The sequence below is a fragment of the Equus asinus genome, chromosome 16 (assembly GCF_041296235.1).
Source record: "Equus asinus isolate D_3611 breed Donkey chromosome 16, EquAss-T2T_v2, whole genome shotgun sequence".
Classification (NCBI taxonomy): domain Eukaryota; kingdom Metazoa; phylum Chordata; class Mammalia; order Perissodactyla; family Equidae; genus Equus; species Equus asinus.
Window position 1 is genome coordinate 5,740,475 of NC_091805.1, and position 17,397 is coordinate 5,757,871.

The following is a 17,397-nucleotide window of genomic DNA, read 5'->3' on the forward strand; positions in this document are numbered from 1 at the left end:
TAACACGAGGAACTTTGACACTAATAGTTATCATTTGTCCCTTAAATTCAAAGTCTTTTCTCCAGCTGGCTCCTTCTTATTGGTATTTAAATGATTATGTCTCCTATCTTTAAAAATCAACAAACAAACAAAACCCGAAACTTTGTTCAGCTGTAATTCCTCTAGCTATGGCCCTATCTCCTACGTCACAACCTAGCTTTTCAAGAGTTTTCTCCCTTTATTTCTTCCGCTTCCATTTACTCTTCACTCCTCTCCAGTATGGCTTCAGCTTCCATCTCTTCACGGAAACAGTTCTTGAAACATTGGTGGTAAATCCAGTGCACCTTCTTCAGTGTTCATCCTGGTCGCTTGGCGACATCTGAGCAGTCTCCGTGCTGGAAGCGTTTGCTTGCCCTAGGTGCTGTGGTGACATCTGAGCAGTCTCTGTGCTGGAAGCGTTTGCTTGCCCTAGGTGCTGTGGTGACGCGCTTTTGGTCCTCCTTCTGTCTTGGGGCTGTTCATTCTTAATTTTGTCTGTTTTCATCTTCCTGTTATACTTCCACAGTTTCTCATCTTAGGTTCTCCTCCTTTTCATTTTCTAGATTTTGATGAGATTTAGGCTTTAATCTTAGCATAATGGAAATTATGATGAAACCTAAATGGCTTTTTTAAAAAGGAATGACTTTTGTTTTTATGAAAACAATTTATGCTCGTTATAATACATTTTCAAGCATCATAGAAAAATATAAAGAAGGAAAGAAAAGTCCCAAATCCTACCACCAAGAAATAAGCAGTATTCACATTTGGTGAGCACTGTTTTAGACATCCCTTTTCAAAAATTAAATTATAGCTAACATCCATTGAGACTTACTTATGCCAGGATTTTTTTAAAGTGCTTTAAATCCTTACAGCCCCATGTGGTTGGGTTTTTATCCCATTTCACAGATGAGGCAGAGAGAAGGAAGTAACTTGCCCAAGGTCATACAGGTAGTAAGTGGTGGCGGTGCTGTTCAAACAGAGAGCGTGGAATTTGGTAAGCTCCAGCTAAGTCACACTGGATCTGAAAGGGGCATAGAGGTGGTACCCCTCTGTTGAGTTTGCTTAAGTTGCTTAGGCTGTAAGTGTTTCCCAAGAACAAAAGCACGCAAGTCGTAGCACCCTGCTTCACCTCTCCGCTCCAGTATTTTGGCTCTAAGTGTGAGTTATTTGTTCAGTGATATGTTTTAACGCAAACTATCAAGTTTGGGCATTTTATTATTAACATTATATTTTACTAATTTAGTATATGAAAATGATGATCAGCTCCTGTGGGACCCTAAGCACTTAGCAGAAGATAAAGTGATTGTGTTTCTCAAGGATGCGTCTAGAAGAACGGGTGATGAGAAAGGTGTAGAAGCAATTCCTGAAGGATCTCACATAAAAGACAATGAACAGGTACATGAATAAGAAATAACTAGTGTAATTTTCCCAAAATAAATTAACCATATAATTTATAAATGTAAATGCTTTCACATTCAGTGTTATTGTTCTAGCCACAAAATTCCAGTAACGTCATCAACAGGGAATATGAGACGTTAATCAACGCAAGATCCCATTGTTGACACACTCACTCCATTGATAGAGTTTCAGCTCAAATAAACAAATGAAAATCTTGGTATTTCATTTTGCCTGTATATGTTTTTTGTTAGGCTTTGAGGTTCCTTTGGATATTCCTGAGGGTCTGTGGACATCATCAAGTTGGGAATATACATCTGGGATAATGATATATAATGCACATGGTCGACCAGTGCCTACCACAAACCTAATAAGAGCATTATATTTTTTTACCTTTTTGCATCAATGTTTTTCTTTTCTCATTTGTTTTAAATTATCTTAGCATAGGAACCCCAAAATCCCAAAAAGGAAGGATTTGTGATTTTTATAAAATGATTTGTTTTTATTTCTAAATTCCTGGGATACTGTGGCTGCCAAGTTATTCTACATATTTAGAGGCAGTTAGTTATCAGGATTGAATTAATGTTTGTTTTTCCTTCGTGTTCTCTTTCATTCACTAGAGTTATTTGTCCTCTAGACAGAATGAAAACACACACTGGATTCTGGAAAAGCATTTAGTCTCTTAAGAACTTGTAGCCTTGAACTGTTCATGGTTCTGATCACATATTGAGGCCTTTTATTTTTCTAGGCATTATATGAATTGGTTAAATGCAATTTTGACACAGAAGAAGCATTGAGAAGATTAAGATTTAATGTAAAAGCAGCTAGAGGTAAGCATAAATATTAAATTTTTATTTGTTTTCATGATAGAGCAGAAATTTAAAACTTAAGCTCTTCAGTTTTAACTAGGTATATCCTAAGTTTAATAATACTGATCTTTTTGATTTCAGTAAACAGGTGCTTAACAGCAAATAACACATTATAACTTGTTAAATAACTTGTGTATTACACAAGTATTATACACATGGGGAATGGGATTAAGACTGTCCCTTCCTTCTTTATGGGAAAATAAGGCCAATTAAGTAAAAATACACAATGCCTTTCAATTCTAAGGCATTTTAATAAATATTTTCTTCTTTGATCTTGGTGTAGTAGCCCTATGAGCTAAGTAATGTGAAAGATGTTATTTTCATGTTAAAGTTGATGAGACTGACATCTCTGAACTGCAGTAGCTTAGCTGAGGCAAACGTAACTCATAAACATGAAGCCATAACTAAAATCCAAGTTTTTGGTGTTTTTTAACTCTAAACTGGCTCCTACCCTGCTTCACTGAGAGCACTGTTGATACATCATTATGTAACAAATGGAAGATACATATTCATTCAGCAACATTGGGAGGCCCACTAAGATCTGAGGGCGTTGCTGGAAATAGCATCTCTGCCTCACGGTGCTCAGAGCCTGGGAAGGGAAGCTGAAAAATAGAAGTCCTGAGTTCCTCCAAGGAGGATGAGAGGTGGCCATTCAGACTTACTGCAGTGGGACTCAACCGAGTGGGGGAAAGGGTGAGGATGTTTGGGAAGCTTCTAGAACAAAGTGATATTTTTGCTGGGATGGAAAAGGGGGTGAGGTGGGAGGTAGGAAATAATGCTAGGCAAAGGGAGCAGCGTGCACAAAGTCTAAAGAAAGAACAGAGCAAGTTTAAGGAATTGAAAGGTGGCCAGTCTAGTTGGATCACAAAGAATAGAAGAGAAAATGGCCGAAGTTGAAGTTAGAAAGTTACTGACCAAATCATCCAAAATTTTATTAAATAAGGAGTTTTCATCACTTTACCTTTTTGTAGCCATCAATAATAGAGGTCAGGAGTAAAATACTTCCTTCATTGTTACCAGAAAGTTACACTTTTATTTGCAGCTTTGTTTGTTATATGGAACATTTGGGAGAATATTGCTTAACAGTTTTTCCCTCCATTTTGTCAGAGGAATTGTCTGTTTGGACAGAGGAAGAGTGTAGAAATTTTGAACAAGGGCTCAAAGCCTATGGAAAGGATTTTCATTTGATTCAGGCTAATAAAGTAAGTAATGATATTTGTTCTTTTACTATAAGAAATTTAACAACTCTGATCATCTTATATCTTAGTTATTTTCTGATAGTAAAGGTTCTATGATGAATATTTTAATATATTCCTATTTAGGGAATTCTTATAAAAAGCGTGTCTAGACTTCCTGCCATACATTTGCCAGGTGACTGTTGGCAGTGTGTGATATTGGAAGCCTTAAGAATTAGACTCATTTACAAATATGTTCCTCAGCTTCCAGGTGGGACGTCAGGTGACTGTTGGCAGTGTGTGATATTGGAAGCCTTAAGAATTAGACTCATTTACAAATATGTTCCTCAGCTTCCAGGTGGGACGTGTGTGTGCAGTGTAACTATTTAAAGCTGTTTTCCACATACTTGTGACAGATTTTTTTAAGGAGCCTCTTGAAAATAATTTTGAAACTTTAAAGCTTTTTTTTTTTAGGAAGATTAGCCCTGAGCTAACATCTGCTGCCAATCCTCCTCTTTTCCCTAAGGAAGACTGACCCTGAGCTAACATCTCTGCCCGTCTTCCTCTATTTTATGTGTTACACATGCCACGGCATGGCTTGGTGAGCACCCACACCCACACCTGGGGCCCGAACCAGCAGAGCACGCGAACTTAATTGCTGTGCCACCGGGCCGGCCCCCCTTAAAGCATTTTTAACGTGACGTTGTTTATAATTAAAATATTTTTTAAATTTGCTTAAGTCCTGATCTAAAATCAGATACTTAATATTTAATTTGGTTTTAATTAAGATTCAGTTTTCCAGAAGAATACATATCTGAATAAGTCAGCTTTCTTATACATTATTATGATTTTATAATTTGAAAATTTTATTTAACATCATTTATCACTCCATATGGATAATATCAATCATACAATGTCAGTATGTACCCAAAAGGACTTCATAATTACTTGCAGATTTATTTTTAGGTTTAATTCTTTTAAAAACTGAAATCAGGTAAGATTTTTAATGGTAACTACACAAATATAGAGAATAGAAGAATGTTTTGTTCTTATAGGAAATTAGAACAGGCAAAATTAAAATCTCAGAGTTAAAGTGTAGGAAATTAAGTAATTTCTAGGCTTATAACTATCACTGTTTTAGTGAATATAAATGACAAGGAGCTTGGCTTTACACATTTCCATAAAGATAGCATCTGAGTTTTGTGTGATGGCTTCTTTGAGATGTTGTTGAAAAGTATCTGGGCTTGCTTACGTCTGAGGCTCTAAATAGCTGGTCACCACATCCTCCTTTTTTATACCTCTGGATGTGGTTGGAGGTGTCCACTTGATTGTTTCAATACTTATTTAACAGGATCTATTTTGTGTTCTATAAATAAAATAGTTGTTTACAAATCCTCTGAGTTCATTTCTCTTAGTTCTGTTGTGCGTTAACTATTTTACTCTTGATTATCTTATTTTATTTTGGTATTTGACATCAGACATAACTAATAGAGAAATTTTGAGTCTTAGCATTAGTATCAGAAATCTATCTGTACCCCTTAATGTTGCATCCAGATCATCTGATAACCTCCAAAAAGTGAATACTGTATGAAAGGAGTACATTATGCTAGTGACTGGCCATGTATGTTCCTGATTGTTTAAAAAAAAAAAAATAGGGGCCAGCCAAGTGGCATAGCAGTTAAGTTCACACACTCCGCTTTAGTGGCCCGGGGTTTGCTGGTTCGGATCCCAGGCATGGACCTACACATTGCTCATGAAGCTGTGCTGTGGTAGGCGTCCCACATATAAAATGGAGGAAGATGGGCATGGATGTTAGCTCAGGGCCAGTCTTCCTCAGCAAAAAGAGGAGGATTGGCAGTGGATGTTAGCTCAGGGCTGATCTTCCTCAAAAAAATAATAATAATAATAATGGATTGTTTCATGATTGAAAGGGATGACATTTTGGATAAGAGTTTTCTAGCATTCCTGCTTGAATTCAAACACTTTTGACCAAACCATGCTGGATTACCTTTGGAGGGGACCCCTTCAGTGATAAGCTGATGTAACTAGCAGCAGCAGCAACCTCCCAGAAATGCCCGTTTTTAAGAAATACAAACTTACTAGGTGACTTGAAACTACTTAGGTGACTTGGACCTACTAGCCAAAAATGTGTTAATGTCATGTAGAAAATAAGACCTTGATCTCTTTATAAATGTCTGGGGCAGTGACATTTTGGTGTTACGGAAGTCAGCTGACCTGCACGTAGTACACTGGTTGTCCTAGTGAACAGAGGGAGGACGGTGATTCTCTACGAGGCAGAGTGGTCGTCCAGTGAAGTCGTTGACTTTGTCTTCACACCTAGAATTGAATTTTGGATCTTATTCATAAGTTCTATTATGGAGGCTTATTTTATTGAGGATTTTTCATAATGTTAAATTTGCATGCCTTAAAATGTCTTTACAGTTTTTGTTTTCAGTAAAGTACGGTTGACTTGGCTTGTATCTATCTAGAACTAAGACTCTGAAGGAGGCAAAAAAGAACTTGAGAAGATGATTTTTTTTTTAAAGCCCTAGAGCAACATGGGCCAACGTTATAAAGTACAAGCAGAGGGGAAGAAACAAAAACCTGTTTCAGGTGACAGTTAGGATGTCCGCAGGTTGATCTTAGGATACTTGCTTCAAGATCAGAAATTTATGGGTTAAAGCAGTATCATCTTGCATCCCAAACACTCAGCCAGATACCTTTTCTCCTTTTAAACTCCCAGTAGTTTATTCTATACATCAGCCCTACCAGCTCTGCAAGATAAGTAGTGAAAAGGGGGATTTTTGTCAGCGTTAGTTGCCAGTCCCATAGGTGTTGAACATTATGAAAGGGGAAACATTCAGTTACACAAATAGGTATAGCACCGTAAGCCAGTGGAATAACTTAGTCAACAAAGCATTAGCATTATTATAATAGCTCTTAACTCGCTGTGGAATATTCTCAGCCTTTCTAGAAAGTAAATTAATAGTCTGGATCACCACTGTGACTAGTAAGAGAATCTTTACATGGAAATTTAAATGTAGACCCCATAGGTGCTCTGTGAGTAGAAGTATTTGTAAACTATGTATAGTATTATTTTAACTCAAATACTACTTCCAAACATTTTCAATAGACAAGTATTTATTTTTGTAGTAAAGATGATAACCTTTTAAAAAACATAATGCTAAATATCTGAAGACTAAATGAATACATTGCCAATGTATTATTTCTCTTAATGGGGGTTTAAAAAGAATAGTTTTTAACGCAGCTGCTGCAGTGTTTTATTTTATACATAGTATTATATATTATTACTTAAGGACCAGCTAAATTTATTTTCCAACTTCAGATATTTTTCATGAAATAACTCCTTTAAAGAGATGATTCTTAAAAACTATTTTGTTTCTTACAGGTTCGAACAAGGTCAGTTGGTGAATGTGTAGCATTCTATTATATGTGGAAAAAATCTGAACGTTACGATTTCTTTGCTCAGCAAACACGATTTGGAAAAAAGAAATATAATCTTCATCCTGGTGTCACGTGAGTTTTATCTTTTCTTTTGAGTCATTTTGTTGTTAAGTTTTTCTAAATTTCTCGAGAAAATTGTAATTTTTAGAATCTTCATTTTTTAATAGGATAGGAGTTCACATTGGTTTAGATATATCCGTTTATTGATATATCTTCTTGGGTCATTTAGACTTTTCAGTGTCTTAGAAAACACTGTAAACTACAGTTCATCCTATTTGAGACAAGTGTATCAAAGTAGATGTTAGAGTGTAAATTTTCAGTAGTTTTCCTGAGAGAAAAGGGATCAGAATAGCTGTGTAAGCATGCTTTTGTTAACTTCTGTTCCATTCAGTATAAGCACATACAGTTTTAATCTGGAAACACTGCGAGAGCAGTGAGAATTGGAAAGGGAGACTGTCTTTCCTAAAACTGTACAGTCGTATGCCTAATAGAGGCCCTTCAAAGAGGAAGGAAAATTAAAATTTTTTTAATCCAATTTACTTTTGATCCTGAGAATCAAAATAAGATTTGGGTATAGATGATATAAAAGGGAAAAGACATAGGGATATAATAAATCAAGGTCAAATTGCCTTTTCTTTTTGTTACAAAGTTTCTTACAGAGGAAAGCATATGTGCATGGTGACTTCTCTTTTCCTAGATTTCCCGAAACCTTTCCTCTAACAGAAATAATGTTTAGTAATTAGTAATGCAACTGTAGCTTACTCCCAGGGTTAACAGTATGGGTTGTTAGTATATGCACTCTTTATGCAAAATGCCTTCTGTCTGTTGCGGTCCCTGCACACATTCTCTTATCCTCATTCAGTCTAGCTTGGAATGAAACACTGTCCCCACTGCCACTAGTAATTTGTTACTTAACTACATAGAGCATTGAACCCTTTGTCTCACATAAGTTCTAAAATACTGATGAATTGTTATAGTAGAATTAACTTTACTGTACTGTCCTTGATTATTCCCTGTTTATGGAATAAAAATAATTCACAGTTGTGACTTCATTTGGCCAAGTGTGCACCAGTAAAGTTCTGGAGGCTGGCCCAACAGCTGCCTTTGAAAGATGTGTTTGCATGCATATTTGATTATGCTTTTCAAACTAGGGTCCTCGGCTGGCCTGTTTCTTGGTCATGTTCATTTGCAGGTATCTGTTCGTCACTTCCCTGGAGGATCAAACACTAAAATCCAAAACAAAACTATCTAAAAGGAAATAAATGGATATGATTGCCCCTGGAAATCATGGGACATTGGACTTTGTGCCTCATCCCCCTTTATTCAAAGCTTGTGATGGCTAGTGTGCAATTTCATATATGACAGTATTCCTAATTTTATATAATTGCTTAAGCATGTTATCAATTTATAGTTACATTTTTTTCTGGATTATTTATTAATAGTGGTGAGGCATAATGTAGAACTAGATATAGCTATCTAGTCTTCAGAGTATATCTTAAAATAGTCACAGTTTTCAAGCTATTCTATAGGGAAAAGCAATAGTAACATCTTTCATTTTTTTCACCCATTTCAGAAATAATGTTCACACACGAACTACAGGCAATCTGTCGTCATCAGCAGTAAGAACATAGGAGTTGCCATGCTGGTCAGACCCATGGTTCATCCAGTTTTCTCTTTCAGAAAGCATCACCAAGGGAAGTGGTGTGGGCTGGCTTAGTTGGTCCTCTGTGACGTCAAGCTCGACAGGTTAGGTAGGGATGTGCCGCCAAACATTTTAGTTTCTCTAATATTCTCTTCTTAGCCTCTGAACATTTTTGAAGATACTTCAATCTGTAACTTTGATTCCTCTTAAGGTTAAGGATTCTGTAGGTAGGGTAGCCATAGTTAACAGTAGTCCCATAGCTTCTCTTTTTTTCAGGCCGTCAGAGTTAACAGTGGCCCCTAGTGTGATGGTATGAGGTGACCAGATGTGTTTACCCCATGGCAAGAATACAGTGGTTTCGGAGGCTTTAGTCCTGGGCCGCTGGGTCTTTCCTAAAGGCTTTTTAGCTGAGAGAACTGTAACCTTTCACTCACACGCACAGTTTTGGCTGTGTTGCATATCCTATAAGAAGCTGTGGCCAGACCGTACGTTTTTCCCAGATGAGCAGAAATTGTGATTTTCTGTACACACGAGATATTTTTTTGCTTTGCTTCCAGGACCTTCTCTTTCTGTTAATAGTTGCACTTTAAGTGACTGCACAAAACATTAATGCCTGCAGACAAAAGTTTGAATGAAGTTTTTCATCTTCCTTTTTTAGTCAAAATCCATAGTTAGAGCGCATTATCCTGAAAGTTATTTGCTCATTTGTCTGCTACATCGTTACCTTCTATCTGTTCACCAGAATGAAGCACACTTGCCACTTCTCTGCCTGCAAACAGCCTCTGAAAGATCCTACTACAGACTCTGTTCACTGCCTGGAAGAATTAGTAGCCATATGCAAATCGCAAATTTCACTGTAACAGTCTAGCAAATAATTTTTTTAAAAAAGTAAACATTAACTTAGCGTAACTCCAGTTATCTGAGCATTGCTCCAAACTCCTGTATGGTCTACCTGACTCTTCTCCTTCCTTAAGTATTCTGGATGCCATTAATCTTTAAGAAATAATAGTAATTCTTTCGCAGTATCATTGCTATATTCAAGAAACTTGAAGTAATTTTGATATCTAGTCAACTCTAGCTTCCTTTGCTTGGCTGTTCATGTCCTCCATTGTCCATTCCCACCATACCAAATGTGTCTCCAACAGTCCTTGCTCGTGCATCATCTGTTCCTATTAGCCTTAGCTTCTCAAGTCCCTTAGGCACTCATCATGCTCGTTGCTGCTTCTGTGTGCTTCAGACCTGTTACATAATTGTTCTGTAAAGATGATGGATGGCATAAAGCTGAAGAGGTTGTAAAGAGCGTCACATTCAATTCCTTCCATTGACAGATGAGGAGAATAAGACCTAGAATGTTAACTTGATGAGCTTGTGGTCTTCCATGGTTCTTTGACATGTGTTTGTGTTGTACCTCAGACTTTGGAAGCTTCCTGTATTCGAGTCCCATGGCCCTGTATCTCTTATATCCCTAGAACGCAGGGGACGGTGGAATCCTGTAGTTGGAGATGATAAGCACAGTTGATAGTCTGTGTACACCGTTACTACAGACTTTTAGTCAAGTCTTGAGCCCTTCCACTGTTTCCTCTTACCCACGTTCTTGTTTACCCTGTTCACAAAATTCAGAAATATTCCTCTTAATATTTCTATTATAATTATTCTGGGCGAATTTGAAAATAAATAATGTACTTAAGTTTTTATTGAGCTGCTTCTACTCCATGCCATGCACAACTTGGGTATTGGTGGTGCAGGGATAAACAGACTAAAATGCCTGCCTTCGGGGAATTACTGCATGCAGGCTTCAGCAGACTTTTTCTCTAAAGAGCTAGAGAGTAAAATACTTGAAGCTTTGCAGGCCTTAAGTTCTCTTGCAATTGCTTAGCTCTGCTGTTGTACAAAAGCTGTTACAGAGACTATGTGAATGAATGGGTGTGACCATGTTCCAGTAAAATATTATTCACGAAAACAAGTGGCCGAGCCCACAGTCTGTAGTTTGCTCACCTTCATTCTACTGACTTAATAGCACTTTCTAGCTTACAAGACACTTTCCTACACTTAGGTTATACAACAGCCTGTGTGGTAGAAAGGTCAGGTATTGCATGCATCTTATAGGTACAGGCACTAAACCTCAGAGAGAGAAGTATTTCTTTAGCCCAGATCTTCTAACCCCTACCCAGTGTTAGTCACCACAAGCGTCTTTCCCTGTCGGACAGTTCAGGAGTGACTCAGAGAAGAAGTGAGCTCACCTCTAATGGTATACGCCCAGGAACTTAGTCTCTTGGAGCTCAGGTGTAGCAGAAAGGTAATAAAGAAGGTATTCAGGAAGGTCAGAGAGTGGTTCATTGTTAGGCCCTGTTTGTCTCTGAGGTGTTGCCACAGCCTTCAGATAGTCGTTAGGAGCTTGAAGATCCCAGTCTGTGGCTGTTCAGAAATTCTTTGTACGGCTTCTGATCGACGTCATACCACTCGCTTCGTTTATAAATCCTCTGATTTTAGCTGGGTCCCTCTGAGCACTTGCCTACAGTTTTAAAAGTTTTAAAACTTCATATAGTTGTCTAAAATTTGCTAGTTTACAGCCCTTATCCTTTTTCCCTACAAACATGTAACCAAGGGAGCTTTCCATTTAAATGTTCAAATCCTGGTGTGATAGATGAGGCACTGGAATGAATGTAAGTGAAAATGAGGATATGTTTGTTAATAAAACCTCCTAAATTGAACCTTAATTTTAATTTTCAGCTGTTTTTAATATAAGTAAATAATTGTTTTATTATTTTACTTAATTTTAAGGGATTACATGGATCGCCTTCTGGATGAAAGTGAAAGTGCGGCTTCGAGCCGCGCCCCGTCCCCTCCACCCACGGCCTCCAGCAGCAGTAACAGCCAGTCCGAGAAGGAAGACGGTGCCGGGAGCGCCAGCGCTCAGAACGGTGAGCAGCCCCAGGCACACTTGTACTTCTTCCTGCTGAGGCGCACTTTGCTGTCAGGAGCCTGGGAAATTCAGTTTTGTTTCTGTTAAACTTCCAAAGCAGAAGTTAAAGTAATAATTGTAAATACCAGATGACAAACATAGTATCAGCATACATAGATACTGACACACAGAGAATAGAAACTATTTGGAAAGAATCCTATTGACATCACTAGAAAGTATCTTAAGTTTAATAAAGTCTGTTATCAACGTGTCATTTAAGAAATTTATTCTTTTTAAGTAACATCTGTTTTCTTATCCAGTTGGGATGCCTGGACGTAAGTATTCTTGTTAACTCTTAGACTGAAACTCCAGCCATTTCACATCAGAAATACACAGATATTTATGAAATACTTTGAGAGCTTAATAACACTTGGTCAGGCAAGTGCTTTCAGCATATAGATGAAAAGAAGATAGCACAAGCACTGCTTTGAATATTTTTCTCACTGATAGCATAATGACCTTGAAGGATGAGGAAAGATAACACAGGCATCAGCCTGTGCGCTAATATTCTACAGAAATGCTTCTATTTTTATCTCCATGCAAGGTGGAAGCAAAAAGCATACTGATAAGTTTGCTTCAGATAATGTTCTTGTTTAAAATACACAATGGACCACAGATCACTGTGCTGATCAGTAAGACCTTGTCAGAGAATTATTTTGATTTCTACTTTTATTAAAATGGTCTTCCTAAGTAAGACAGTTGCCAAGCAGAAAGTAGTAAGCCCTCATTCCTCCCTAGGACACTTGTGGCCTAAAGCTCTGCCCACCTGCGTGCTGATGTGCCAGCCTTCGGGCAGGGCCAGTGGAGAGCTCACCTGCCCTGACAGAAGGTGGCAGAGGAACACTGACAGGTTTGACCTTTGTTCTTGCCAAAGGTCTCACACTGGCACTGCCAAGTGAATAGGCTTTGTTCATTTGATGACCCTCCAAACTTCACCCCTAAAAACAAAGCAAACAAACAGAAATTAGGGCCCAGCAGCCATTTCCTGATCCAGACAGGTTCACTGCCATGATGTCTAACGGCAGCCACCTCCATTCTAAAGTAGAGTAAGCAGCTGAGACTCTGACCTTGGGACTAGCGGTGGAAGCCCAGGAAGGCAGACTGTTGGTACCTCTTCTGTCTTTTCTCGTTTGCTCATAACACCAAATAAATCATTTTCCTTTTTTTCTTTTTGAACCGTTTGATGAGAACATGCAGTTAGTCTAGGAGAGTGTTGTAAGTTACCTATAAATTACTCAGTAGCCCAGAAGCCATTCAAATCAGGTACCTACAATCAAGATTCGCAGGTTTTTCAAAGAAAGGAAGGAACTTTCCAACTCAACTTTGTTTTATAAGGGTCTTTCTTTCATTAGTGTCTTGAAATCTTTTTTTTTTTTTTTTTCTTAAAGATTGGCATCTGGGCTAACAACTGTTGCCAATCTTTTCTTTTCTTTCTTTTTTTTTTTCTGCTTTATCTCCCCAAACCCCCTGTGTACACAGTTGTATATCTTAGTTGCAGGTCCTTCTAGTTGTGGGATGTGGGACGCTGCCTCAACGTGGCCTGACAAGCGGTGCCACGTCCACGCCCAGGATCCGAACCCTGGGCCGCCACAGCGGAGCGTGCAAACTTAACCACTCGGCCACGGAGCTGGCCCCAGTGTCTTGAAATCTTATTTTGACCTAATCACAGTGTCACCTAGCTCTTTGGGGTTCCTACAACAGAATCATTCCTTCAGTGTCATCGGATGCATCATCCCCGTGTGCATTTGTGTTTTGAGTGTTGGGGAGTATAGAATATTTTCGAGTTGGAGAATATAGAATATTTTCTTTCACCAAAATGTAGTATTTGAGGTTCATCCTTTATACTGAATATTTTTCAGATAATTAAATTTTATCTCCAGTGGTGCATTCTATATTTTACATTAAGTATCCCCAAAATTTCTACTCCCTTTTGCAACTGTAACATGACCTTTTTATTGTTACTTGCTTTTATTAGAATAATTATGCTCTTTCTTTTCTCGCCTATTACAGAGGAATTTGTTTTTACTTTTAGCATTTTCAAGTGTATGCTTGGACTGTTCAAGCATTAATTTTTTAACAGTATGACAGGTTATTTAAATCCATTTAGATACAGCATATGATCTTTACCCTTAAAGCACAATACGTATAGATTTACATTAAGAATAAAGAAGTCCATGCTGCCCGTGGCCGAGTGGTTAAAGTTCCGCATGCTCCACTTCGGCGGCCCAGCTTCACGGGTTTGGATCCTGGGTGCAGACCTACACCACTCATCAGGCACTCTGTGTAGGCATCCCACACACAAAATAGAGGAAGACTGGCAACAGATGTTCCTTCAGGGTGAATCTGCCCCACCAGAAAAATACCAAACAGACAAAAGAATACGAAAGTCATGTCATACTGATTTTATATGGCAGTAGAAAACTCAAGCTTCTAAAGAAAATATATTTCTTTTTTTACATGGTTTTTAAAAACTTTTTGGTAAATCTGAATAATCAATGTGCATATCGTTGCTATTTAATTCAGCTTATTTAGCCTACCAGATCCAATGCCTGTTTGTTGTCACACAATACCAGCACACTTTGAATATTCACCAAATCCTGTTCTGAATTCTTTACATTTGTTAACTTATTTAATCTTCACGACAACCCTGTGAGGTAAACCTGTGATTGTCCTTTTCGTATATCTGATGAAACTGAGGTACAGAGAGTGTAAGTAACTTGCCTAAGGTCACACAGATACTAAGTAAATAGAGCCAGGATTCAGACATATGTTTACACAGATCTGATACCTTCCTTTCTTGATGAAAAGCTGTTTTATAATAGTTTACACATTTAACTTTTTTAGTATTATCAGTTTCATTTATGTTTCTTCCAACTTAGGGGTGTCATCTAATGGACCCGGTGAAATATTAAACAAAGAAGAAGTAAAAGTTGAAGGGTTGCACATTAACGGACCAACAGGTGGAAATAAGAAACCACTTCATGCAGATATGGATACTAATGGCTATGAAACAGATAACCTTACCACTGACCCAAAACTTGCCCATGTGACTGCAAGAAATGAAAATGATTTTGATGAAAAAAGTGAGAGACCTGCCAAAAGGCGAAGGGTAAACAGCAATGGAAAAGAAAGTCCAGGTTCTTCTGAATTTCTCCAAGAAGCCATCTCACAGGGAAAATTTGAAGAACTTGAAAACACAGATGACTAAATTTTAGACTCATTTTACTTTCTTTGAAGTAAATTCTGGCGTGACTTAAATTTTCAGGGTTGATGGGTTACCTTAAAAAGTTGATTTCCTTGAAGCAGTTGGTAAAAATTTGAAAATTTGAATTGAGTCCTAACTTTAGTAAATAAGATTTCATAATTCTGCCTTTTTCAGATTTTTTACTTTAAAACTGTAAAGACCCTTTTAAGAATATAATAAATAGTTTAGTAAATTTGAATGGACTAAAGATTTATCTGTACCTTCTCATTGATGTATTAATCCTAAAATTTCACTACAAGGTACTCTGTGCTTAGTTCGATGGCAGGGAAGAAAAAATCAAGTTCAATTTTCTGCTTAAACAACTTTCTGAGTTTCTTGAAATGTCTTTTATAACAGACATTTTTCTCTCCATACAAATTGAGTATCATTATTAAGGAAACCCTTATGAATCCTGAAAGTTATGCTAGCATGATTTTTTTATATATAGAAGTTTTAAAAATAAACCAAGTCAGGTTTGTGTATGTAAAATTGTTGACATCAATGATGTCTTTCCATATTCTTATCTGGGCTTAAGAAATACATTCTGTATTTTTCCAGATTCTTTGTAGCCTTTGAAAGATTTTTACAGTACATATGTCTTGACTGAGCTGTCCTTTCTTAATACAAAAGCTTGTATAATTTTCTTAACTTGTACAGTTGGTAAACTTTTATGAGAGGAATTGATATTCTGAGTCTGTCAGCTTTCATTTTATTTTGCTAAGGTTTTTAATGACTTTTTAAGTGTGTGTGTAGTAATTAAGTCATGTTTCTTATCCGGGTGGTAAAAGCATTCATAAAGGATTGTGAAAATTTGTTTTTCAAATTTCTACTTAAGGACAAATAGTTTGAGAATTCTGAAATTCAGCGTGATACTTAGATTACATAGTTTGTTTCGCATTTGCTATAATTTTCAAAATTATTTTTGAAGCAAGATAAAAGTTTAATGTTGGCTTAAGTGCTTAAATGTATCATGCTGACCAGAATCCTGTCCAGTTATTTTTATATGCATTAAAAAACCTCCCATTTTTGCATTAAATAGGGGAACCAGTCAAGTGATATTTAGAAATTGGCACACACAAGGAGTTGGCAGGCAAGAATATTGATTTTATGAGGAAAAGGTGAAGTCAGAAAAGGTTTTCGACTTTTCCAGTTAGAGTCCAGTCCTTCAGGTTTGATGGTGTACATCCAGATGAGCAGCAGACATGCGAAGCCATCGCTCTGTGTGAGTACCCACAGGATCGTCCATTCGCAAAGCCTCGCAAGAGTGCCGTCTTATTTTTAGTGCAAAATTCTTGTTAAAAAATGTAGTTTTATACAGCTGATAGACCAACCTATATCCAAACTTTTGTAAAAGATTATTAACTATTCTTGTTTTTATCACACAGGCATACCCCAAATGCTTCTACTAAGTCATTTTTAGCCATCAGTTCAGGAGCCGATGCCTTTTTAATAAGTGTTCTGTGGTCTTGATTTACTGGCTCAGCTGGCTGACGCAATTGAGCAGAGGTTTGCACTGAGCAGTTCTGGTTTAGGCCTTACCCCCATGAAGTATTATTAATATGTTCAGACGGCTTCCCTCCACCAATGTGAACAGCGTTCTTCCCCCCAACAGTGTTAAAAGCCACTTTCCAACACTTGACTTCATATAATGTACATTCACTGTTGTTACAAACATATCCAAGTAAATCAAAGTTTTGGGTGGACGTGCTGAGAAGCGTGAATTTTTGGTTGTTTTTGTTTTGTTTTACCTGGAACATGAATTTCTCCAGAATGGCAGCTTTAGCAGATGGCCACAGTGCATTTTCTAAATCGGATTCTGTAAAATGAATCCAGAGTCTTGCAGCTCTTTGTCAGACGATCTGCAGAAATGTTGCAAACAAATAGTGATGCTGTACTTTTTAAGTTGCAACATTGGAGATGCCATTTTCACCTTTTTTTAAAAGATGTATTTTGTTTGCAGGTTTGTGAAGTTCTTGCAAACTGATATTACAGGAACAATTTTAGTAAATTCTCAGGCATGTTTGCAAATATGGCACACGTATACATATTAGGAAATTTTTTCTTGATCTTTTTAAGGAAAGACATTCCACTATTATAATGCATAATTGCTCAGCTTTTCGTAAAGAAATATTTAATTGTATTTTGTGTTTATACAGGTATTTCACACAGTACTTTGTTCTTCATAATGCAGCCACTATAACTTGATAAGTCATTGCACTACTTTCAGATTTTTACTAATATCATGAATTTGTTTAAGATTTAATACATTTCTTAACTCTTGAACTCTTGACAAATTGCATTGGGAAAAGAAGCCTTGTTAATAGTTACTTAGCCTTTTCCACCCCAAACCGCCCCCCTCCCCCAGCAAAGCACTATCATTTTCATTTGGAATGGTGTTCTGTTTTATGATGTGTTTTCAAATAGAGTTCAGAATCTGCAACTCAGTTCAACACAAATCTGTTGAGCGTTAAAATGTATTTGAAGTAATATTTAAATAGGCATTTAAAATTATGAATTACATGTTTTTAAATTTATGCATAGTAATTTTGCACTGTAAAATAATTCCCTTCTCCCATTCCCTGTCTGCCATTCTGAATATGCTTATTAAAATATTTTTTTAAACATGA

General features: G+C 37.2%; 1 protein-coding gene across 10 annotated transcripts in view; it reads left to right on the forward strand.

Moving 5' to 3' along the window:
• MIER1 (MIER1 transcriptional regulator) overlaps nt 1–17,397 on the forward strand; it is a 59,121-nt gene extending 41,724 nt beyond the window's left edge. For all 10 annotated transcript variants that reach the window (XM_014853030.3, XM_070486541.1, XM_070486543.1 and 7 more), the window contains 6 exons: nt 1,262–1,413; nt 2,162–2,243; nt 3,390–3,484; nt 6,867–6,994; nt 11,346–11,485; nt 14,406–17,397. In XM_014853030.3, the coding sequence (XP_014708516.3) occupies nt 1,262–1,413; nt 2,162–2,243; nt 3,390–3,484; nt 6,867–6,994; nt 11,346–11,485; nt 14,406–14,734 (926 nt within the window). In that variant the 3' untranslated portion in view covers nt 14,735–17,397. The remainder of the gene's footprint in view (nt 1–1,261; nt 1,414–2,161; nt 2,244–3,389; nt 3,485–6,866; nt 6,995–11,345; nt 11,486–14,405) is intronic.